At 35.5% G+C, this 24462-nt stretch overlaps 1 protein-coding gene across 4 annotated transcripts in view; it reads left to right on the forward strand.

The window, feature by feature from the left end:
- Positions 1–24462, forward strand: part of HBS1L (HBS1 like translational GTPase) — a 62544-nt gene that overhangs the window by 13556 nt on the left and 24526 nt on the right. For all 4 annotated transcript variants that reach the window (XM_074580669.1, XM_074580666.1, XM_074580667.1 and 1 more), the window contains one exon: positions 22856–22964. In XM_074580669.1, coding sequence (XP_074436770.1) covers positions 22856–22964 — 109 coding nt within the window. The remainder of the gene's footprint in view (positions 1–22855; positions 22965–24462) is intronic.

A 24462-nucleotide genomic window follows, 5' to 3' on the forward strand; every position in this document is an offset into this window, starting at 1 on the left:
AGCTATATTTTCATATATAAATACTTTTTCATTTGCATTTGTCTCAGTGTTGTTAGTGATCCGGAAGAAGCAATACATGCTGTTCAGTGTATAAGGAGTAGGGGAGGGATTTTTCTTCATTTTGCAATCCTGAATCCTGAAGTGAGCCTTGAATTAATACAAACCTGCAGGCTGAACACTGCAGAGGTGCCTAAGAGGTGGATAAACCTGAATTACAATTAATTTTCAGTAGAGATTATTTATTTCTATGCTTGGAAATTTTTACAGTTTTATTTTTATAAACAAAAGATAATGTGTTACTATATTTGCTTTTTAAATGAAACAGATATTTTAATAGCTTCCTTAACTAGTCATTAATTTCCTTATTGAGAACTGGGTTTGTGTCATTAGTGAAAGGTTTAATTGTCTTAGAATATGATATTATGGTATATGGCATTTTTGTATAAGAAGTCTGTGTTTGGACTTTGCATTGAGGTATTTCTGCCTAATGAATGTTAGAATTCTTGTTAACAAAACTGTCTATTTTATGCTCAACACAGTGAGCTTATTTTATTGATGTATGTATAAAACTCTCTCCCTCCACCCCCCCACCCGTTTTGCAGCGAGTGTGTATCTTTGTCTAATGCAGGTAATTGTTATTTCTTTTGGAATTCACGCATTAACATTGCAAAGTACTTGTGTCTGTGTTTGCATATGGACATAAAAAAGATAATATTAAACCACATAGACATACTACTTTTTTGGTATTCAGACTGTATACTCCTAAGGTATTTTGACATAATTTTTAAGTAGCTGCTGAATAATTTCATATAAAATTGCCTTGTGGACATTGCTTTATCTACCTAAATAAAATGCATATTCTTAAAGGACTGACTTAATTACAATTTCTTATTAACTTACGTGATAGAAACAGAGTTGTGATTGAATGTTCTGTAATGATTCTACCTATTGTGGAAACAGGCTCCAGTTCTTGTCTAGATTTGCATGGGCATACTTCTTTCCATGGAATATTCCTTTGGAGAAAGTAAGGCAAAAACTGGCATCTGCTAGTCTGTCTTCAGATACCATATTGAGGCTCCAGTTTGTTTTTGGTTAGAAATGGGTTTATAAAGTTTTGGGGGTTTTAGATAATTTTGATAGCATTTATAAACCTTATTTGGATCTTAAATAGGAAAGGATATCAGTGAAATAAGAAAAAAGCAACTGTCTGAAGTTAGCTTTCAAGCTCATTCTTATAGTAGAAATTAGAGCTACTACAGTCGATTTCTTAAAAATCAACATTCTTAACGTGTCTCTAAATACCTCTTCCATTTTTCTCTTTTAGGTTTCCTTTTTCTAGCTGACTTCTATCTGAATTTGTTTTGGGAAACCAGGGCAAATTGAAAGTCAAAGTATAAGAAGGGCAGGAAAATAACAACACCCATTGGGATATAAAAAATGATTGATGCTTTGTACTCTTTGGGATGTGGTTTAACATAATTATATTTAGCTGTATTTTAATTACAACAGAAAATGCTTTTGTTTTGAGAAAAATATAGAATGTTAGGAAGATAAGCTTCAGATTTAAAAAACCCAATGTGATTAAAATGTCACATACCTGGTTTTTACTTTTCATTCAGATATAACTATATGAGTAATTTCTCATTGACAATTCTCAGGATCTTAAGCTTCAGAGGCAGCAAGCTACTTGATTTTCTGGAACTGTTGCACAATAATATTTCAAAATCTCATTTCTAAGAGACTAAGTGGTGGTGCAGTGAGGTAGTTCTTACAATTTTGTGTTTTGCCCTATTTCCTCTAATCACATTGTTCAAATACATTTTTCAGTAATCAACAATTTTGAAAATCCATACTCATGCAAAAAGTTATAGAGCAACTACTACAGAAATGAAGAGGTATACAAAGTATTTGTATGAAGGTAGGATATAGGTTGTCTTTATGAAACGCATATAGTTTATTGCAGTACCTTTGTACAAGGGCAGTATTTTAGGGTTATAGATATAATTATTCACATCTCTTTCAACTCTGAGGTGCTCAGCTTTTCAAAGTTCTTAAAGCGTTTTTGTATTAAATGTTGATTATGAATTGTGGTTGGTAGGAAAAAAAAACAAAACAAAAATCCCATTGTAATTTATGCAGTAAAAATAAACTTCTTGAAGTTCTCAAAGGGGATGCTTCTCTGCTTTTTTGTTTCTTTGGAAACTGAGTTGAATTTTTATGGGTAACTTAAAGCTTTTCTTTTGGTTTGTGTGAAGTGTAGACAGCTGATAAACTCTTAAGTAGATTTAATGTTCAATTCACTATGTCCAAACTGCTATTCAGTTGATGAGGAAATGTCGTGAGTCCAAGTTATCTATACTTCTGTGTGTGCCAATGGTTTTGACCTTGGAGGATTTTTTGTGGGGAAGTAAGAGAAACTTCTTTTGTGAAACCATTGTGTTGCATTTGCACTAGAAAACAATGCGAAGGAACAAAAATCAAAGCCAATGATGATTTATTTATTTATTTTTTGAAGCTAGGTGTTTTGGTCTTCCCAAATTGCTGTCTTAAAGCAGTTCAGTGGGAACAGGTCTCTCGTTTAGTATTGCTGTACTATATAGCCAGTTGCTCCTTTATGCAGACTGTTTGTTGAAGTATACGTTTTTACCAAAAGAAAAAGCTAATTGCAGGTTGTGATTTTGGATGATTGCTGAGATGAATGATTCTTATGAAATGGTTCCCGGGTTTCTGGTGCCTGTGTCTTCATGGAAGTTTTCTTTATCTGGTTTGTGGACACGTTCTGTTGCATACTTTGAAAGGCCCATTAAAAACAATTGTCAGTGACTCCTAAGGTATGTCAGTGGTTTGTTGGTCAAGTAATTGATTTGGATGCTTAGTGTTGGTAGGATTCCTTTAGAAAATAACCCATTGCCCTTCTCTACAACTTTCTGGAAATAAAATGACTAGATGACTAGAACCCGTAAAATGGTTGTAGACTGCAGAGATTAAAATGATACATTTTCAAAAAACTCACGAACAATTTGTTAAGGATTACAGACTTATGAAGACATAATGAAAATTGTCTTACTCTTTTTGTAATGAGAATATGGAGATTTTAGGGAAAAGTTGCTTGTGAAGTATTTATTCATCATCATGTCAACATATGGAGGTAATAACTGATGGAGATGGATATTATTTTAGTATTTCTATTGGCTATTTTGAGTCTTTTTGTCCATAAAATCAAAGAATGAAATCTTAATATAAATTTCTTTTTAACTGGTGACATAGTTTCTTGACATGTGCAGCATTTCTCAGGCATCCTCCGCTTGATCTCAGCTGTGGGTATTAGTGATGTTAGGAGACTGCAATTTGAAATGCACTAATGTAGTAAGTTTGCTCTCACTATAGTCAAGAGAAGCAAATAATTTTGTTTGACATTGATATTTATGGGTTCTCTGAGAAACCTTTCTTAAAATTCAAATTTCTAAAAGATGTTTATGTAAAAATGGTACCCTCTTAGTCAAAAGGATCTGCATTCTGTGCATATTCATTTCATTTCTGCTTGCTTTTTTCTAGCTAAACTGCATTTTCATTTCTTTTTGCCTGTGTTAGTATTGCAGAACAAATACAGATACTGGTGAGTGAGCTACATTCTATTCCATTTCAGGCACCATTAACGGAATTGTTAACCGCTTTATGACACGTAAGATTTTTGGTTTTAGTGATGTACCAGCAAGAAGGAGGTCAGATGTCTGTAAATGTGCAGTCCTTGCAGGAAATTAAAACTACTGTGAACTGAGCATGTTTAGTTTGACTGTTGTTGGGGTAGCAAGGAATCTAGTCTTTTTTTAATGAAGTCATTCTTGTAGTTGAGCTGTCTTTGTAGGGCCACTGGCTATTCTCAGGAACAGCACTAAGAACAGGGCCTTTATAAGGCTATGTGTATAAATATTTAATAAGAAACAAGCTTCACAGTAATGAGTCAAAATTGAAAGTAAGGCACAGGAAGTTGAAAAGCCTTACTCATGATATGCCAGATAATCTAGGAATAAAGCGCAGGTCTCAAGCTCAAGTCTAGTTTTCTAAATGTTGGACTATACTGCTTTGCTTGCAGCTGTTAATAAAGTGGGTATTTCTTCACTGGCATTTATTTTTGATTTATGATTTTTTTTTAATACTGCATGTATTTAGGTTTTTGACGTAGTTATTAAGGCGGTGTGGGTAGTTTCAAGAATACAAGCCACAAGTAAAATTAGTAGGTGCTTAGCTTGCACTTTTTTAATGTTTATCTTTCAATTTTCTAGAATTCTTTTTTTGCATCTCCAGTATAAATAGCTTCCTTCATTTTTGCTTTATACCAGTAACAAATAAACAGAAGTCCCACAAATGTTACCACAACGTGACTTAATGTAATTAGCTTTTTATTTTCTCTTGTTGAATGCAGCAAGGTTTGGTTTTGCTTCAGAATGATGGGCGTTTCTCAGTCCCTGGACAGACACTTATTCATCTTCTGTCTTTTTATGCTACAGATGGACACTGTGATAGCAGTTGCTTCCTAATGCAAAGTGTCAGAATGCAGATTATTATGCTTTAACAGATAACTTTTATCACTTCTGCTTTGTGGTTAATGGACTAGTGAAGTTGGGAGTCTTAAATGATGAAAACCCCCAAACTGATACTTTGGATTTTATTTATAGGGAGAATTCCAAAGAAATCTTGGAGGAGCAAACATTCTGAAGTTTAATGGTGACATACTGTATATTTTCATTAGCTTAGACTCCCTCAAGTTTTACTTCCATTTATCATACTGGGCTCTAATGCTTTGATTTCACACATTTGAAAATCAAGTATTTATACCCGGGTAGCTCAGAAGAAATTTTTGTCCCCAACTTCCCAGAACGGTTCTCAAAACGCCCGCTATAGTGATGAGAGCCCATTGTACTCGATGATACTCCGTTACAGCATGTATTCAGTCTGTGACAATGTGTTCTTTACTGAATGGAAATATTTGAAATCTGACATGACTGATGGTATAGTTATATCTTAAATCATGGAAAGTAATGAGAATTTAAGACTTCCGTGTTTTGTGTAAGAAAAATATATACACAGACTTTGAGAAGTTACTGAATCTTGACACTGAGGTACTGTGTGGGTTTTAGAAAGGAAGTGGCTTATTTCAGGGAAAAATGTGTCACCAGCATTGAAAAGCTTTTAAAAATCCTTTGAGATACCTTTTTGAGATTCTCCTCATACATACTGTACACCTACACTGGAAAAAGTGACACTCCAGGCTTTTTCTGAGTTTTCTTTTATGGTCCTTTAACACTAGTTTGGTTTACTTTTTTTCGGACAAAGTGTAAATCAATACAAAGTCAATCATTTTCATAGTTGACTATATCATGTATGAAAGTTGGGTGTTTTGCTTGGAAGCTAAGAGAGCTTAGATAAAACTAAAAATGATTGTGTCCTTCTTAGAACTTTGGGATTCCGAAAGAACCGGAGATCCTGGGGAAACAATAGCTCCACTTGTTCTTACAGTGGCCTTCTTTCTCAGTCCCTTCAGGTCATGGTAAAGATGAACCATCAGTTGGTTTTGTCTGTGTCTGTAGAAGGTAAAGTGAAGAATTTAATAGGTTTGCAGATGTGATTGCTGGAGTGCCAGGAAGATATGGTTGGAGTAACATTTTTTTTAAAAATTCTGTAAAGTTTTAAGGATGAATGATTGCTGCTGTAGTGCTCTTTTGTGTATGAATTCAAATGTTTTAAGTCCTGCCTGAAGTTTACCCTTGAGTACTCAGAGATGGTAGTATTTCGCAGTTGTAAAGCAATGCATTTGAGCTCTAGAAACTAGGAAGACATCTAAACATTAGAAGTATAGGCATATCAAATCCAAAATTGTGGGAACAAAAGAAACCATTTCAAATATATGAGTTACTGATGAAAAGGAGCTTGAACACTAATAGGAAACACATGTAAAAAATAAAAAATGAAGTTCAAAGGTAAAAGCCAGGAAGACGTAAACATGCAAGCTTAAAACACAAAATTACTTTACAATGTCTGTTTATGCTAGTTGTCTTTCACTATAAATACTATTGTTCCTTCCCTGTAAAATTTGCATTATCAATACCTACCTTATCTCTGTATTGTCTTCTGTATGTGTTTTTGCAGTATCATACTTTTTTTTTTTTATTCTATGTGATTCAATATGGTTATAAAACATATTAGTTGCATAGTCTAGTCCACTGTGCCACATACATACCAACAGAAATGCCACCCACCCACTACTTGCGTGTCTCTGTTTGCACCTGAATGAGTTTGTTTTTGGGTAACAAAATATTATCTGTTTTTCATTATCTCAGCCTCTGTATTCTTTCATAAAACTGGCATTTTGGTCTTCAGAGTGGACAGATACAAATGCTTAATGTACCAGGTTCCTCCCTGGTATTATACTTGTGACACTTGAAATGGCCATTAAACTTAAAACTCATGAGTTTACTGTCAGAATCCCTGGTAGATTCATGCTTAAAATGCCAAAAGCTTGGAAATTAGGTAACTTTAATATGGAAAATACCTGTGTCTGCAGAAGCTGTGATGCCAGTTGGCAGAGACATGGAAGAGCTTTGAGTGGTTGTTGCTTCAGTTCTTCTTCCGTATTTTTACTGCATATAAAAGCTCAGCCTAAACGGAAATTTTATATCTAATGAATTCCAAAATATGAGCTGCAGTTGTTTTTGGTACTCCTTGTTTGAATCCTTGTTACACTTTTTGTGGTTTTAGAATCACATTTTCCTATTTTTAAGGTTTTCCTCTTCCCTATTGCTGACCCACATAAACAGGAAAATGACTAACTTTGCTTGTCAACTAGGCAAGATGGTGAAACTGCATTATACACCAAGTGCTACTGAATGCTTAAGTTGAAAAAAGGAGGAAAAGTGCCACTTGAAAAATGTTTACTTAAAATCTTTAAGGCACAACTGTGATTTGAGTTGTATGCTTTTAACGCTATTTTTCTGATAACGTATGTATATGAACAAACTATTGTGAGGTTGTGGACGCTATCTGCGTGCGTGCAGGTACTGCTGTAAATGTGAATGTCTAACTACTCTTTCACTGCATCAAGGAAGAGGAAAACATTAAGCAATGAACTTGATTCCATGCAAGTTCCTCTCTAAAGTCACGATAGAGTGAAATGCACTGCTTCAGACTGGCAAATGAACGTTTCCTGGCATTCATCTGCATCTGATAAATCTTGCAAAGCTTATTTAAAACTGTAGGTTATATTTTACTATAGTCAGTTTTTCTTCTAAACACAGCTACGCAGCTTTTTATAAACCAGTTCTTGTCTCTGAATGATTCTGGCAATGAAGAATAGAGCCTCCAGTGCTGTTTCACATCACGTCTATATATAGGTTGCTATTTTCCAAATATAGGTCTCCCTATTCAGATTGTGGCGATGTTCGGTCTCTGTTTTTTTTGGTTTTTTTTGGACTTAAACAAGTTCATCTTTGATAACTCTGGAATTCAGATATATGGTGCCACACTTTGGGTGGTGCCAGAGGAGTTCATAAGAAAATGTGGAGTAAAGAAATTTTCAGAGCAATAATATACATAAACAATGCAAGTGTAGATAAATAATGCAGATAATGTAAAATATGCTCCAATTAAAAAGGGAAAACTTAACTATGTTGGTGAATAAATTTCTTATGCTGAATGGTGGGGCAATTTTATAAACTTTTCCTAATTTTTTTTTCCTAGGTTTTATTTTTTTAAATATATTTTCTGCTTCTGAAGCGTATGTTGCTATGTATCTCAAACAACCTTTCTTACTTCGGCTTAGCCAGTATCTGCACTTCTTGCAATGGTTCCCCTGATAAATCCAATTAGGACTTTTTTGTCTGAGTTTCTGAAAGCCCTTCTGTCAGCTTAATCATCTAATTAATGTTGGATTCTCTATATCCCTAATAACGTCCATTGTTACTAGTAGCATCCATAATGCGTTTCTTATGGAATTATGTCTTTCTGGTGTATAATCTGGTGTAGCTAAGTGTTTGTACAAACAGTGTGGTGTACGCTGGTGGTCCAGGAAAACTGTCTTCGTGTCTTTTCAGATAGCTTAAGATTTGTGTTTAAAATAGTAGTAATAGATGTGTGAACTCGTTGGCCTTTTTTTTTCTGCTAATCCGTTGTTTTTAATACTGCAAAGTTCTGGACTGTGGATAAATTCAGTACGCTTGATCAGCCTACTGCATTGATGCAGCTTGAGTTTTGTTTTGCAAGTTAGATTGAGAGATCTTTAGCAGTTTCACACATAGGTTTCAAAGATTCTTTGTAAATGTGTTGCCACTAACACATTTAAATAACAAAGAATGCTAAAGCTTTTCTTTCTCCCTATTCTTTGTATTTTTTAATAGCCGTTGCTTCCTCTGCATTTTGCCCTACCTCAAATGTACTCTGTTATATGAACAGGGCAAGATAGCAGTGTGGCAAAGTAATTCTGTTAGTTTAGGAAATGAGCAGGGTGCCTTCAATTAGGCAGCAAAAGTAGATGTTGAGGCCTGTTGATCTTACAGAGAAGACAAACAGACAATTTGACAGAAACAAACTAGGGAATTATGTGGCAGTAAAGCATGCCTTAGTAGTTTCAAACTGCTTTATGTAACAGCTTGCATCTCAAACTGTGCTTTGAGAATGTGGTTATCCTCTCCTGTGGATGTATTTAGTTATTATTTGCCTTTTGTTAAAGACAGCTGCTGTTGAATAGGTTTGTTTGTGATCTGTTGAACTTTCATCTGTGTAGCGTTGAGGACAAAACTGAAATTGTACTCTTTTTTTTCCAAATGGCAGGAGTTGCTCAAGTTTAGGAGGCACATACAGAAAAAAGTCCTTTACAGCACAGGAATACCTGGAAGGTGTACCAGCAAGAGCTTCTAGTGGTAATGTAGCTAGCTATATCAGAAAAGCTGAGTTTTGAATCCCAGTAGTAATGTAGAATAAAATTCTGGTTCTCTAGAATAATTATGACCCGTCAAGGTGTCTTCCAGTAGAGAGCAGTCACATCTGGAATAACGCATCTTCTTATACCCCACTGCTATGGACATGCTACCAAAAACCAGTAGATGAGAACGTGACCAGACTTTAAGCCTCATTTCCCTTTGTTTCTCTTCTGATGTTCCACCATGAGTGGAAAATTGCATTAAGGAGAGGAGTAAGACTCTGGATTATGGTGGGAAGATATCTGATTTTAAATGGTACCTTATATAAAAAGTAGGGAGAGGACACTGGTAAATAGCATATTGTAAAATGTAATCTTTAGTATTGAATTGGTAGGTTGTGAGCATATTGTAGAAACGTCTTGTTTGATGATGCACCTACAGCCTTTGGTGTCATGATGTAAGAACACACTGAAAACAAAATTCAGCTAAAAGGAATCTTATGTGTTTTCTCCTGGTGTTATTTTTTTAAATTGATGATGAATGTCTACAGAATACTTAAACTGTCCCATCTAATCAGAAATAATTTAGAAATCTCATTTCTTTTTAATTATCTTAGGTTGAATTGGCTGTAAGAAAAAGTGTTAAAACTTTAAGTGGCACTTCTGAAATTTCTATTGAAGAATTGTGATCCTGCAGTTACATTTTTTTAAAAAGCTACTTAATATTTTGTAGTTGAGGAATAATGGAAAATTGAACTAATGACATAAAACATCACCCCTTAATCTGAAACATTGGAAGGGTTAAGGAGGGGAAGAGCAGGTACTCGATCAACATTAGTCTCTAATTTGGAGGAAAATAAACAAAGGAAAAACAACACCTTGTTAATTATTTGGCTTGGGTTTGATAAGCGTATGTGTTTTGCTTCATTATTTTACATTTAGTCCTAGTAAAACAAGTACTATAAAAGGTGTATGTTCACTCAGCAAATTTCCTTTGAACAGATTGTGTGAAATGTTTAACTTTTACCTCATTTACATGTGCAAAGGAGAACAATGCATTATAATGCCTTTTGTTTCCAATTTGTCCTTTCTTAACATTTATTCTTTCTGATACATTACAAACGGTAAAAATCTAAACATGTTTAACAGTTTTCTCTTCAAAGTAATTGTTCCGGTGACGTTTACATGTATGTATTAAATTGTTTTAAGATTCACAGCTTTTTAAAATAAACTCAGTTAATGTATCATTTAACTTTTTACAAGGTTATGCATTGCCAGTAGCTTCATAAGTTTTGGGTATTAAGAGGCTTGTTGGAATAGCAAAAGAGGTAGGATTTTGAAGTTACAGTATTTTTGAGCTATACTGTTTTGTAAAACTGTAAAATATACTCCATCTTTTAATACAGCTCTTTTGTAATCAGGGGCTTATGAGCTGCTAGGTCTGGAAATTTTATGTATTTTGGGCTTGTCAGCTATCAGAGGTACCTTTTGCATCATTCCATCAGTTGTATTCTTAGTTCGTGTGAGCAGACATCTTGGTTTTTTTCTTCAAGTATTTTATTTATAATAGTCAACTACTTATCTTAAGTAAAGGCATCCACGTCCACAGCTGCAAATACTTGCTCTGAAAAAAATTCCCATTGTCTTGGGGGTACACAGGCAGACGCTGTTCTGCTAGACTGCCACTCTTAAAAAGTGAGAGCACCTATTATGTGTATCATGTTAGTTCCTATTTCACTGCTTATTCTTGTTCCTTCAGAATTTTTTTTTCCACTCAGAGTAAAAGGCGTTGCTTATTCACTGAGACCTCCCATAGAACGCAGTTGTTTCTGCAAAGCAGGCAAGCTTGTAGAATGTTAGTCTTGTGTTTTGCTGGTTTCATCTTCATCGCAGCCTGCCTTCCAGCATCATTATTTCCATTCTGATGAATACAGACAGCTTTTTCCTTGTCACTTTCCTCAATTTATTAAAATCACTTATAGTCAAGAAACTCAAGCACTAAACATCATTCTGTGACAATTCGGAAAACGACTGTGTCTACTTTCTTTGATCAAAATAATATCTTTTAATGATTTTTATTTTGGGATTTGTAGTGGCACAACAGTTTTCACCACGTTACAGGGGTTTTTTGTCGACAATGAATTTTTGTTTGTGTACTTGCACCTAATACAGAGTTGCTGTACTTTTTGGCACATTTTTTTTTATAAGATTATTTATGGTTCATGTAGAAGAAGTTATGTAAGTTTATTCATCTTTGTACCTTAGTATCTTTTTCTTCAATGGGAGCACAGCAATGTCCTGAAGCAGTTGTTGTTGAGTTCCAGTCTCCACTATGGTTATGGACTGTAGAATCTAACTAGCATTTAAGTATTTGTACCAAAAATGCAAGATAGGTCTGCTTTGAGTTCCGTATATGAACAAATACTGAACATACCACACAAAGATGGTTGTTTCTCAACTGAGGCTCACACCCAAAGTAGATTAGTAGTCTATAGTGAAAGATTTTTTAATTGAAAGATTTTAGCTTGCCAAACTGTAAAGAAAAAAAAACCACCAAAACCCAAAAAAACGTCAAGAGTCTGAACATTTACTGTGCTGTAAATGATATGTATATCATTTATAGTTTCTGTTGGTTATAGTAAGGACTTTGTGCCTAGTTTTACCAGATACCAGAGAAGTGTCCTTACTACTAGCTTGGGAAGAGGTCTCCATCTCTATTGAGTAGGAGGTGGTGAGCATGGCGAGCATGATCAAGAAATCAGTTTGTCACGATGCAAAGTAAAAACCCTTGAAATGTGAGCTGTTCCACATAATGTGCTTCCATCTTTTCAGTCCCATTCCTGTTGGCAATCCCATACCACCATTCCTACTGTTCTTTACCTTTAATGAAATTCTAACGCATACCATTATTTCCTTTCATCTTCATTTATAGTTTTCAAAATCAGAGTCTTTGGCTGACTTTTTGTAAAATATGTAAATAGTGTATGTCTCTCTTTTGTCTTTTTAAGGAAAAAAAAAATCACGAATAAAAGGGGACATCTCTGAGGATTTGCTATTTAATGACCATAACCTTGCACACAGAAATGCAAAAGTCAATGTCAGTCAGTGAGTCTGTCTCCCTTGTACTCATGAACAATTTCAATTTTTTGTTATTAAATGCATTTGTGTTTCAATTTACAGTAAGGAGAGTGTGTGTGTATACATAGTGTTTTCAATAATTGCTGTACTGCTGGACCTTGATTATGTTTTTTTTCTTTTAAACTGTACTCAATCTGTTGAACATTTTTGATTCTTTGAAATCATGTCTTATGTAAGTCCCTAAACTGTTTTTTTCAATAGCTGATAAATTCTTGATATAATACTAGGTGGTTATTTTGGTCCTCTGAGGCCACAAATCTTCCACTCTGAAATGTGCCCTATGCACACTGCAATTTGCACTGCCATCCCTGAAATCATGGAGGGCCATCAAGTAATTGTATTTTTCTTATACAGGGCTAACTTTGTAGAGAAATAAAAAAGTGAATGCGTGGACAAGTAAAAACTTGCAAATTTGACTGACTTTCAAGAAAAAAAATCTATTAATTCACCCATAGATATGTGAGCTCTCTGGCCCAGTCAGTGTCTAGTGTGGTTGTATTGTCACCATCAGAGTGGGAGAGCTGAAAATTCAGAGAACCTAAATTAAATTAAATAGGGCTTTAGCTAAGCTTACCTTGAAGTTCTCATGACACTAAGAGTTTGCAAAATACAATTTTCTAGAACTTATAAATACTGAGATACTTGCAGCTTCAACATACTTAATTGTGCACAACTAGTAAATGTATTTTTCCTTCTGCAACTTTAAAAGGCTGTCTCATTAAGTTTTTGGAGAAAATGTGCAGAATGGTCATGAAAGAGTTGAACAGATATAAGGTGATTTTACTTTTAATGTACTATCAACTTGCTAGTATGCTTTTTTTGTTCACTATTCTTCTTACATTTAAACTTCTGTTTCATACTGGAGTAATTTTGGTGCATAAATAGATGTTGTGGATCAGGAAAGCTTTCTTTTGTAGAATGCTTGCACTCCTGCAATGCAGTCAAAAGGAATGTACTTGCATAGGTAACGTTGATGTATAAAAGGCGTAACGTCGATGTATAAAAGGCGTGATGTTGTTTCTGAATTACCTGGATGATGTGCAGGCAAATAGCACCATCCTCTGGCATTATAATACTAGTTAAGAACTAAACCTGAAATTGCTGTCTGTTATTTTTGGAAATTCAATATAATTGTAATAGAATGTACATATTGTACTTTCAGTTTTACGTACTCATTTTGGGCCAGGGTTTTAACAGAAATTCTGGTAATTTGCATGGACTCTGTGTATTCTGTTCAATTAAGTTACTGGCTAAAGGGGGTATCTTTTTAGGGTTATCCTGCCCATAGTGCTGACTCTGCTTTTTACATGACCATTTATGGTAGGAAGTTGCACTTCAGAAATATCCGACTGAGCTTTTTCTAAATCTCAGTGAAAGACAATTCACAGTCATTTAAGAAAAATTCGTTGAATTAGAAAACACCACCAACGACTTACGGTTGTGCATGTGTGGGGGAGTAAAGGTGCTGTTACAGAACAACTGCAAATGTCTAATAAATTATTTTTACAGCAGATCGTAACTTCAGTTACGGATTGAGAAGGGGCATTGTTGGCATTGCTAGAGTGCAAAGCAATACACCTCCCCCAAATAAGGTTTCGGTAGTTACAGGATGAGTTGTACTGAGTTACGATGATGTGAAGGACTGGATTTTAGTCCATTTAACTGTAAGCAGTAGGCATGAGAAATACCACAGGGACATTCTTTTCAAAAACTTGACGGATGAGAAAGTCGCTGTTTTGATTGTTGCGAATTCCTATTGGACCTCTGCAATTTTACGTATCAGAAACATCAAACGGAGGCAGCTGATGTTTGTGTAATCTCTAGAAGAAAACAGACACACACACACACACATATACCAGTCTGCCTTTCTGTACAGCAGATCTCCGTTCTTTTACACGGGGCTTAGTATTGGCTTAGTGAAACTGGAAATCTTGAGTTTTACTCCAGTACCTTTCTTTCCCCTAATATATTAATTGTGAACGTAAACCAGACCAATTACCTGTGTTTCTGGAAAGACCATACCAATGGTCTACATATAAAGCTTAACTATGCCTTCCTTTGTTGACATGTGTTGCTTAAACATAACTTCTTACAGATAAATGCTGATTAGAATGTTGTGTTGAGCATCCAGGTACTGAGACATACAAGTTTAATTTGCTAAAACACTGAATGCTCCCAGTTGTAACAGAGGTCAGTAAAAAGTTTTATATAAAAACATATTTTACCATTCTCTGAGACATTAGGTTTCTGTGGGACATCAGATTCTTTTAATTCTAAATTAAATGAACACCATTCAATGGAATGGTTGCAATAGAGAATCACAGAGAAAAAATAGCTTATTTTTTATTATAGCTTATTTATATAGGCTATAATATAGCTATTAAAAGGTAACATTAATTTTATGCTGTTTGAGTATTTGAATACATGTGATTTGAATAAGTTCTGATGGCCAGAAGAGTTCAATGGGAAGGTATTTGTTTTTGGTAAGAAGAGCAAAAGTTTGCAGCAGTAGCGGACTGCTGTATTCCGTATCATTTGGCTTCAGTTGACGAAGAAGTGTTGATGGCAAGAGAGATGGTGAGACTCCAGAAATTTTGGCTAAGTTCCAGGCAGGAAAGAAAATGTGTTATTGCCTTGTTACAACACATTCCACCCCATCCACTTCAACCTGATCTAATGTCAATGTCTCTGTCCTTGTCATGCTCTAATTTATTTAGTCATGTTGAGATTTTTTTTATTTCCATTTGTGCCCTAAACACATTTCCTCCTGTCGTTCCAAGTTTTTCACTGCAATACCATTTTTCCACTTTATCATTCCCAATTCCTTATCTAGCCATTCCTAGTTTCCTACCTATTTTCCAGTCATTGGCCATGATTATTTTCCACGTTCACTTTTTTCCATCCATAGCTGTGTTCATTTTCAGTTCTGATCCTCTTCTGCTTTCTTGGTTCATGTTTAGCTCTGCGTGTAACTTGTCACTGAGTATGTGGCCTCTTACTTTCTCACTCTCCTTACACACAGTTTTTCCCCAAGTTAGGTTGTTAACTAATGTTGTCAATCTTTTTGTGGTCACTGTAGTTTTCATTTCATCATCTCTGCTTTATTGATTTTCATTCTTGTAGTCCTTGTCTATCCTTGATAATCTGCTTGCTTGAGAGTCTTGCAGCTTGCCAGTGCTCACTGTTGGTTTTCTCTCTTGCCCCCAAGTTTTGTTTACTTTATGATTATCTGAGGCAGATTCACGCCTCCGGTTTACTGATGTGGTAGGAAACTACGGAGACCACAGGAGACGTAGGATTTGCTTTCAGGTGACACAACCAAGTCCAGCCTGGTCAAATACAGCCACAGCAGCTACATATTGAATGTTGATGAAGTATTTTGGGGGTTTAGTTGTTGAAACTTAAGCCATAAGAGCTTGTGCAAACTGTTTTCCAAGGCCAAATTGAGTGGATTTTCAGGTGAAAAGATCACTGGAAGGATTTCATTTATGCAGGTAATTTTTTCTTCAGGTGCCGTTTTTGAAAATAAACCATTCTGTCTGATCTTTTCTCTTCCAGTTTCCCTGTTCTCTCTGTCTGGAAGGAAAAAAAATGTCAGCCCCAGGCAGGTACCTCACTTGAACAAATTAATTTTTGGACTAAAGAGTTCAACTTGCTGAAAGTCACAAGCATTGAAATTAAGCCCGAGCAATGAGAAGTGCCAGCTGACTATAACAGGCGAGGCTGCCAGCCCTTCTCACTGTGCCTGCTGCACATCCAGTTGTTCCCGCTGCATGTAGTGAAGCAAACTGTTTCTGGAACTTCAGTTTTGGGGTAACAAGTTGTGCTATTTGTTTGTTGTGGGCCACAGGGGACTGGCCCATCTTGGACATACTCAGAAATACCACTCAATAGCCTGCTGTATCCCTCCTCTCTCCTGCTGTATCAAACCTTAAAAACAAAACAAAAAAGTTCTTGTAGTTAGGTGCAAGTAGACATTTTTATTTTCAGCATTTTTCAGTGAAAATGCCTACTCCCGGTTTCATGAAAAAAAGAAAAAAGTCATGTTCACCATCTGAAACTTTGCAGAGAAGGTAATAGTTATAACAACAAGACGAAGCTACCTGGAAAACCCCTGACTGTGGTTTCTATTAGGAAATAACCTCTCTTTTAAAAAGAAAAATTCTGTGTTCTTGTTTGGAGAATTGTTTTCAGTAGTGTCTTTAGAATGGCTGTGTCTCAGCACTGGTGCTGTGGATGTTCAGTAGCATCCATTTGTATATTGTGGTTCGTAGTAGTATAATGTCGTGCATTTTCCTGAAAGCGAGCACTTTGAGCTGGTATAATTTAAATACTAAAGTAACATTTTATTTAGAATTTTTTTCACATGTCATTTTTATTAGAGCTAGGTGGTGTTTCTTTGCTATCGGAGGTGTTCCTTGGAGGGCTGCTGATGCTTCTGGGATCATAGAAGTGGGAGAGACTTTCCTAAATAATTTTTCCTTTCCCAGTTATCCTATATTGCTTTATACATTTGCATAAGAGAGGATTTCTGTATGTTGAACCTCTGACATGTGCAGCAGACTTTGTCACTGCTGTTACATCCAAAGAAATGTAAATGATGGGCTACGGTGATGAGTGCGCAGCAAATTATATGCAGGCACAATGTTTTAAAGGTTTAAATTTAGGAAATCTGGGATGTTCTAAGTTCAGTAGTCGTGTTATGTACCGGTAGGACATGGTTGAGAATCCCGGACTTCTGATACTATTCCCAGCACTATGATGTGTTGATAATGCTAATACTCAGTAGCACTGCCACTGAACATCCCAGGGTGCTCTGTGGCAAACTTAACTGTGCTGCAAGTTGCTGCCATGTCCTACAGCATTTTGTAGATTTTATGACTGTCAAATAAGTCAGTTGAATTATTTAAAAAAAATAAGTATTTTCAGTAGTGTATCTCTTTAATTTGACAAATGTTTATATCTCCTTGTGTTATTGTTTTTCCTATTTGCTGTGAAATTTGAAGGCAGAAAAATACAGTTCTACTATTTTTAAGGCAAATTAAAGTTTTTAATGAAAGGCTAGAAGTTGGTGAGGTTTATGGCACAAATAGAACGATTATAAACAGTTTGAAATTTGTTAACCGGGATACGTTACAGTCAAAATTTTGAAATAGCTGATTACAATGATGGATGGATGTATGTATTAGATGTTAATATGAACCCACATATGTGTGGGCAAACAGGTGATACATGCTTCTCAGCACAAAATTGTATGTAATCAGACTGGCATCTCTGCACCTGGTTGTCTCATGTAGTCTATATTTGTAATATTTTCACAATTGTAGGGCCTTAAAATTAGTTTTAAATCATAGCACAGCATATAGGAAGGGAATTATCTTTATTGAGGCCTCAGTTATTAAATCTGCTTTTCAGGCTGAAGTGTGTCTTGCCTGTGCTTCTGTTGTTACTAATACACTCAATAGTTGCACTGCCAGTAGTCTATGCAAAAATATTTTTATTTTTTTAATAAGTGAGTCACAAAATGTACTTGGAACAAGCTCATGATTTGGTGCACAAAACCAGTGCACTGTCTTTTTTTTTTTTTTTCTTTCTTTTATGCAGTTGGTAGCTGTTGCTGTATAATTAGTAGACAAAGGTTAAGTGGCTTGCTTGTGGTTATATAGAAAGTCTGCAGCAGAGTAAGGGATGCAAACTGTATCTTCTAGATCAGAAGGCATGGTGTTAGATGTGTATTTTTCCATGGTAGTGTTGGTTTAGACAGCGCTAGGAGGACCTGCTTAAGTAAATAAATTCTGTTTATTAAGTGTCAATAGCTTTTAGGTTTCCCAGCTGCATTCAAAATTGAAATAATGCGCAGCCTTCTTCTTTAAGTGCTCATACCACTTCTGAAAATAAAAGAATAAATATAAACCAAGTAACAATTTCAAGAGCATGTAAATGACTTGAAGCTTTAAAGAAAAAGAAACTGCAATCTGGCTACAGTTAATTAGCACATAATTCCCTTGGAGGTGCATTCCTTTGCCAGTGCTTATACACTGCTAGTAGTTGTTCTGTGTGTAGACATGGATTTATTTAAATGGGATTGCCATCTGAAAAAGCACAGACTAAAGACATGCCTCACATACTGACATTCTGCCTTTATTGTTTTTCAAGCTGAATTCAGGCATATTGAATATTCTGGTTCATCATATCAGAAGCCGGATCTCTGTGCCATGGTGTAGTTGAGCTTAAAGTTTCAGTGCAATTATACAACTTGATGAGGGGAAGACAGATTGAGAGGAGAAGCCTCTGTGTATAGGAATTGAAAACAGTGGCATTTTGTTTCTGTTGTTGAAAAGGTACGGCTGTTTGAACAAAGCCAGTGTGGATTTAAATACCCAGTGCTAGTATACTTTTCTCCAAATAAGCCGATATCCCTGCTTCCCTGGGTATCAACATGTCTTTCTTGAGATGGTGGTTGTTTAACAGACTCCTGTTGTTTTTGTGCACCTCTAAACTGCCTGGGAACAGAGACAGTCAACTCTTCCAAGTACTGAAAAATAACTTCCATACCTCCGACAGAATTAGAGAAAAGACCAATTTTTATCTTCCTGTTACTTTCAAAGTAAGTATATAAACAAACAAAAACTGAAAAAATAACTTCTCACGCCTGTTATGTATGATAAAGAATCCAAAATAATCTTTTGATTTGTTTGTCTAAATCTTTCACAGGTACTCCTTACAACCATTTTTACAAAGGAAATCCAAAATCTAGGGAGTTGCTTACAGTAAAGGAAGATGGTTGACTATATCCGTACACTTCTGCTATTCCAGCTTGAACAGGCAGAGAGACCGTTTTCATTTTTAAAGACTGTCCCTATATTTTACTTGCTTCCTGCGTATATATGTGCCTATGTCGTCTTCATCAGTCTGCAAACACTTTATTGTGCCATCAGATTTTGGGGTTGTACTTTTAATAATTTTGAAGTTACAGCAGGTGTCATTAGTAATACTTTTTGACTAAATCAAAAGGGTTTTAAGGCAGAAGACCAAGTGTCAGTCACAGGAAGGGTAAGAGCAAAGAGAAGAATAATAAAGGAAAGAGAACTTTCACTGTCAAGTTGTCACGCATTGCCATAGTTGTACTGGAGTAATGTCAGTGCAGGTGTGTCTGTTCCCTTTGGTATCGGGCTCGTCCTAATTTAATACTAAGACAAGATGCATGAGTGCATGTCTTGTTTTGTAATAGTGTTTGACTCGTAGCTACAGTCTAGGTAACCTGATGTCAGTGCAGTCTAAATACCAAAGATCCGTCTGAAAACTACTTTGCTTAAAATAGGTTGGAAGTTTTGGTTTTTAAACATTCTGAATTGTGAGACGTCTCATGCTGACAAGCCTTTACGTTTTTATAATTTATGAATTTATACTTTGTATTTTCGTGGAAGGAAAATTTCTTTTAATTTTCCTAGTGTTAAGTTACTGAATTGCCAAAATTTTTGTGGAGTGTCCTCTTCAGTAAAATCTCTTGCTCTGCAATTTGACACCATTGGCCAATCGATGCATTTCCTTACATGTGATCGACCCTTACTTTTGCTTTTTGCAATGCTGGACTAAGTGAAATGTAGCAAGGAGGTACTGGGGTTTCCTTAAGAGTTTATGAAAGGTGTATCTGTGTTTGGTTTTATTTTTATGTATATGCTTGATTTAGGAAATGTATTGTCATCACATTGCTTAGGTATGTGTTTAAGAATGCCCAAATGGCAGTAGGCCTGAAGAACTTGATGAAGCCTTTCTCGGCAAAAGATTACATATTCTATACATCCTTCCCTTCAGAGGTTAATTTTCCTCATAGCTGCTCTTGTCCTAATCAGATTTGGATTACTGCTCCTACACTTTTCCAGGTTTGTAGTGCACGTCAGTTGCCATAGGATACTCTGCTTGTTGATTAAGAAGTGTTTTAAGAATTATATCAGCATTGTGCCTTGACTTCCTTTTAGTTCTAAGGTGCAGTTTAAGGATTTGCATACGATCTGTTAAGTGCTGAATAGCTGTTGCTTTGCCTGCTAAAGCAGATAAGAATTTATCATGCAGTTTTCTTCTGTGCCCTATAGATTAGATAGTAAAGTATACTCCTTTCCCGGCCTTGTGTCCTTCGTAATGAAGCCCATAATTATTAATCTTTAATGGTACCTGCAGTGCACAAAAGACAGACTTGTTCCTTATCTCAAATGCGCTGCTTGATTTTATTGTACTTGATTATAAAACATTGAGGTCAGAAAATTATATTTGACGCTTCTATCAGTAGTGTTACTAATAATTCTTGCATTGTCTTTGCATCTGTTTGAATGCTACCATTCCAGGATTATCTTCTGTGGTTTGGTTTGCCTTTATATGATCCTGGTCTGCTTCCTTGCTTCACCTATGCTGAAATATTAATGCTTTACAAAAATAAATAAACAAAATAAACACCCAAACTGTCAATGCTGTGGATGGACAATAACTTTACTTTCTCTTGCTCTTTGTAATTTTATTTCTGTATCTTCTTTCAACTTCTAGTGTTTCCTAATTTCTAGCTTTAAATTTCTGTGTTTTCTGTGTCAAATACTTGATTCGTTAAATGTATTTTGTCTGCTTGTACATTTAACTTTGGATCGGTGTCAAACACCCCAACAGTATTTGTACAGAGTGAAGCTTAATTTCTAAATTGATGGGAGAAGATGTATTTTTTAAAACCTTTGGCTTTTGATTTTGGATCAAACGTAGCAAATGTTGCTAGTAGGTTGCAAGTTATTTTCAAGTTCTATGATATGAATTGTTATCTTGGTTTCTTTCAACTAAGCTCATTTCAATTTCATTGTGTTTTTTGTAATTATTAGTTCCTAGCAGCCAGATTTCAAACATGGTGTTTTCTGAGAATTAACTGCAATTCAGCTTTCAAATGACAGGTAAAGCATTCATGTTTAACTGGCAGTTGAAAGTGATGGCTACTTGAAACTTATTAGAATTGACGTGGAAAAAAACATACCAAGTTTGCAACAAAAGTAATGTAATTTTTACTGTAACTCAAGATATTGACTACTTACTAAAAAAATGCTGTAGGTGACCTATGTAGGAGCTTGAAGATGAAGCAAAATCTTTGTGCTTAATTAGTAGTCCTTGTCCAGTGATCTGAGAATTTTATATTCTGAATCTTTACTATTTGTTTGTCAGTTACATAATTTGTGCATTTGGCAATCCATGATTTCTGCTGTTGCCTTTATTTCTCTTACTGTTTTTCATGATTTACAGTGTACTTGGTATGCAACTATTAATAATACATATACAGACTACCTCTTCCAGAGACTTCCAGGTGACACATAAATAAAATGAGTATCAACAGATAAGGCAGATGAGGGAGATGAAGACCAAGTCATCAGTTAAATAAGATTGTCTCAATCTATAGTGTGATTGTTTAGAAAAAGTTGTGCAAAAGCGTTTTTGGTATGCCGTCTATGATAGACACATCTGTGGCATTCTGTTTCCTTAACTGAAATCTTCATCAGCCTTGATTGCAACTTATGTATAACCTGCAAAGCATTATGAGTCTGTGATCTTAAAGGTATAGCCATCATACTTTAGAACGCAATAAAGAGTTAACCTTAATGAGTAGGACCAAGTGACTCCAACAGTTCATCTTACAGTAGTAACCTAAAATACTTAAAAGATTAACCTGTGATTCAATATAAGTATTCACTTGACTCTATCTGAATTGTTCTATTACTGGAAGAGTAGAGGCATTTTTCTAGTTTTCAGATGTATCTGTATGTCAAGATTGTTTAAAACTTGCAGCTTAATTCTGAATTCAGGCTATTGTCTTGCTTTCCTGTGTGTATAACACAGAATCATAGAATGGTTTGGGTTGGAAGGGACATTAAAGATCATCTTGTTCCAACCCCACTTCAGAACACAAGGTATGGCTGCTGTCACTCACACTGTAAAGCTGGAAGTCTTTTTTTTCTTGAAGGGAGAAGGGATCCTAACATACTAAAGATGAAGCTGTGGAAAGAAAAGAGCTAATTTACTACTTTTATTCAAATTCCCCCTCCCCAGAGTAAATAATTTTTTTTTTTTTACAGCTTGACAAGAAACTAATAGCACTGTAGTGCTACTAGTTATGAAACTGTAGTTTCACAAAATTAAGAATGAACCTTACTGTAACTGTGTTTTCATTTAAGTTATGGTAAAAATTGATACCTTTAAAGTAATTAAGTTACTCAGTTCTGGTAATTATTTCTAAATAACCTTTATATTAGCTAGCTTTTGGGTATTGCTTGGCTGCTTCGCTGTAATTCAACACGAGACAGCTGTTTCCAGGTTTCAGGGAAGACCTGGTAGCCCACACATAGTTTGTGCTGCTGCTAGCAGTACCTGAAGTAGACATATTTTTTTACCTTACATTAGCCTTGAGGCTCAACAATGTTAAGGCAAAAAAAAACCCACCCTCTAAATAAGAATTAACCTAATCAGCTCATGAGCAGCTGCAAAGTGTTTCTTCATCCTTATATTGCATTAAATGCTTCTGGCATCCTGCATCAAAGTTCTTGAATGGTGTAGGTGTCATGAATGCTTGGAGATACAGATGAGATTTTCACAATAAATATAACTGTTTGTAGATTATTTTGAATAAATATGTAACATATGCATGTAAGATACTGATATTTGAGAATTCATCATCACAGCCTGGTATCTTTGGATTGAAGAGAAGTAATGTAATTTGTTAAATTATATATATAACACCTGTTAGTCACAACGTTAAATTCAGACTTACTTTTTGTCTATTACTAGGAAAAACAAGGGATTCCCAGTCAGCCAGAATGGAATCTGAAATTGTGCCAAAGGTTACCAAAATGACAGTGTCTGGAAAGAAACAATCTATGGGATTTGAAGTTCCATGGTAAGCCAAGCCCTCATACATCAAGGTACATCAGCAGCTCTTCTTTCAGACTGATGCACCTGTAGCGAGTTTTCTTCTTCTTTTTTTCTATTTTTTACAGCAGTTTTAGTGTCACTCTCCAGAACTAACCATCTCAGCTTCTTATTTGACTCAGAATTACTTTCAGAAGATTGTACCTCACGTTTTGAGTTTAACAAATCCTTTCACTATGAATAGTGCAGAGATATCAGCTAGTCAGATTATTTAAACATCCGCTTCATAGAATACTGAACTTTCTTGGGGTTCGTTTATTTTAAATTTAGTTCTCTAAGTGGAATTATGAAATCAATAAATCTTAACTGTAATTGCGTGTTCTTCAAAGGAAGTAATACACTTAAGAATAATTTGAAAACAATCACTTATGGCTAAAGTTTTGCCTTCCTCTGCAGCTTTTATTAACTTTAACAGGTGTCCAGGGTACAACTGTTGTAGAGAAGAAATCGGTCCTCCTTATGCTTAGGGTGGTTAAGCAGTAGTTCTAATTTTATCCTGACTTGGAACTGTTGGGGGGATGTCTCATGAGAGCATGAAAACAGACATCTGGATCAGAGTCTACATACAACAGTAGCCAGCAGTGAACACTTAAAGAAATATATAAGGACACAGGGTATCTGTGTTGGGAATACTGTCTGTGAGATGTCATTACATGTAGCATTCTGTGGCTCCCCACCATATTTTTTTTTTATTAATTAGGCTATTTCTATTAAGAATGATTAATGGATTTTTCTTACTTGGATGTGCTTATTGTTTTTGAACCCAATCTTTTAATAGCTACCTAGTCTGTGTCAAGAAATTCCATAGTTCATCCTCAGGAAAAAAAAATTTCAAGTTTGAACGGTGCCAGCGTGGCCACCGTATCCCACAGTGTTTCTAGTTCTGATGTTGGAAGCGTTTTTGGGAGTAAGAGGGCAGCATGGTCTTTATTTTACAGTATCTCGTGCATGTTTGATAACTGAGTGGAAAACAAGCAGTTGCATCTACTTCGTCTCTTAAGCACATTTACTATAAGGTGTGAAGCTGATGTTGTTATTCCCTTTCTGCTGCTAAATGCCATTGCTAAGAGACATCGCTTTCATTCAGCTACTTAGATGCAATAAGCTCCAAATGAAAAATTTCTGGGCCTTTCAAAAGCCTCTTTCTGTGGTGTTTGGGATTTGCAACATATAAAAGGGAATATAATTTTTTCTTCCCCTTGCCTCTACTTATCTGTGACTCTGGGTGTGACAACTGGACTCGATCATGAAATTCCTGTCAACGTCATGGCAGCTTCATCGCTGGTGTTTCTACTATACCTCTTAAAAGTTGGAGTTTTTTGTGGGGACTTTTATGGATTAAATTAACTTGGATAAAATTTTATAAAAAGAAAGGCATCTTAAGTGAGTGAAAAAGATCTGCCAACTAGTCCTGGATAGTAGTGATTGAATTTTTTAGCTGTGATAATGACTTTTTAAAAATCTTT

Source organism: Larus michahellis, chromosome 3, assembly GCF_964199755.1.
Source record: "Larus michahellis chromosome 3, bLarMic1.1, whole genome shotgun sequence".
NCBI lineage: Eukaryota > Metazoa > Chordata > Aves > Charadriiformes > Laridae > Larus > Larus michahellis.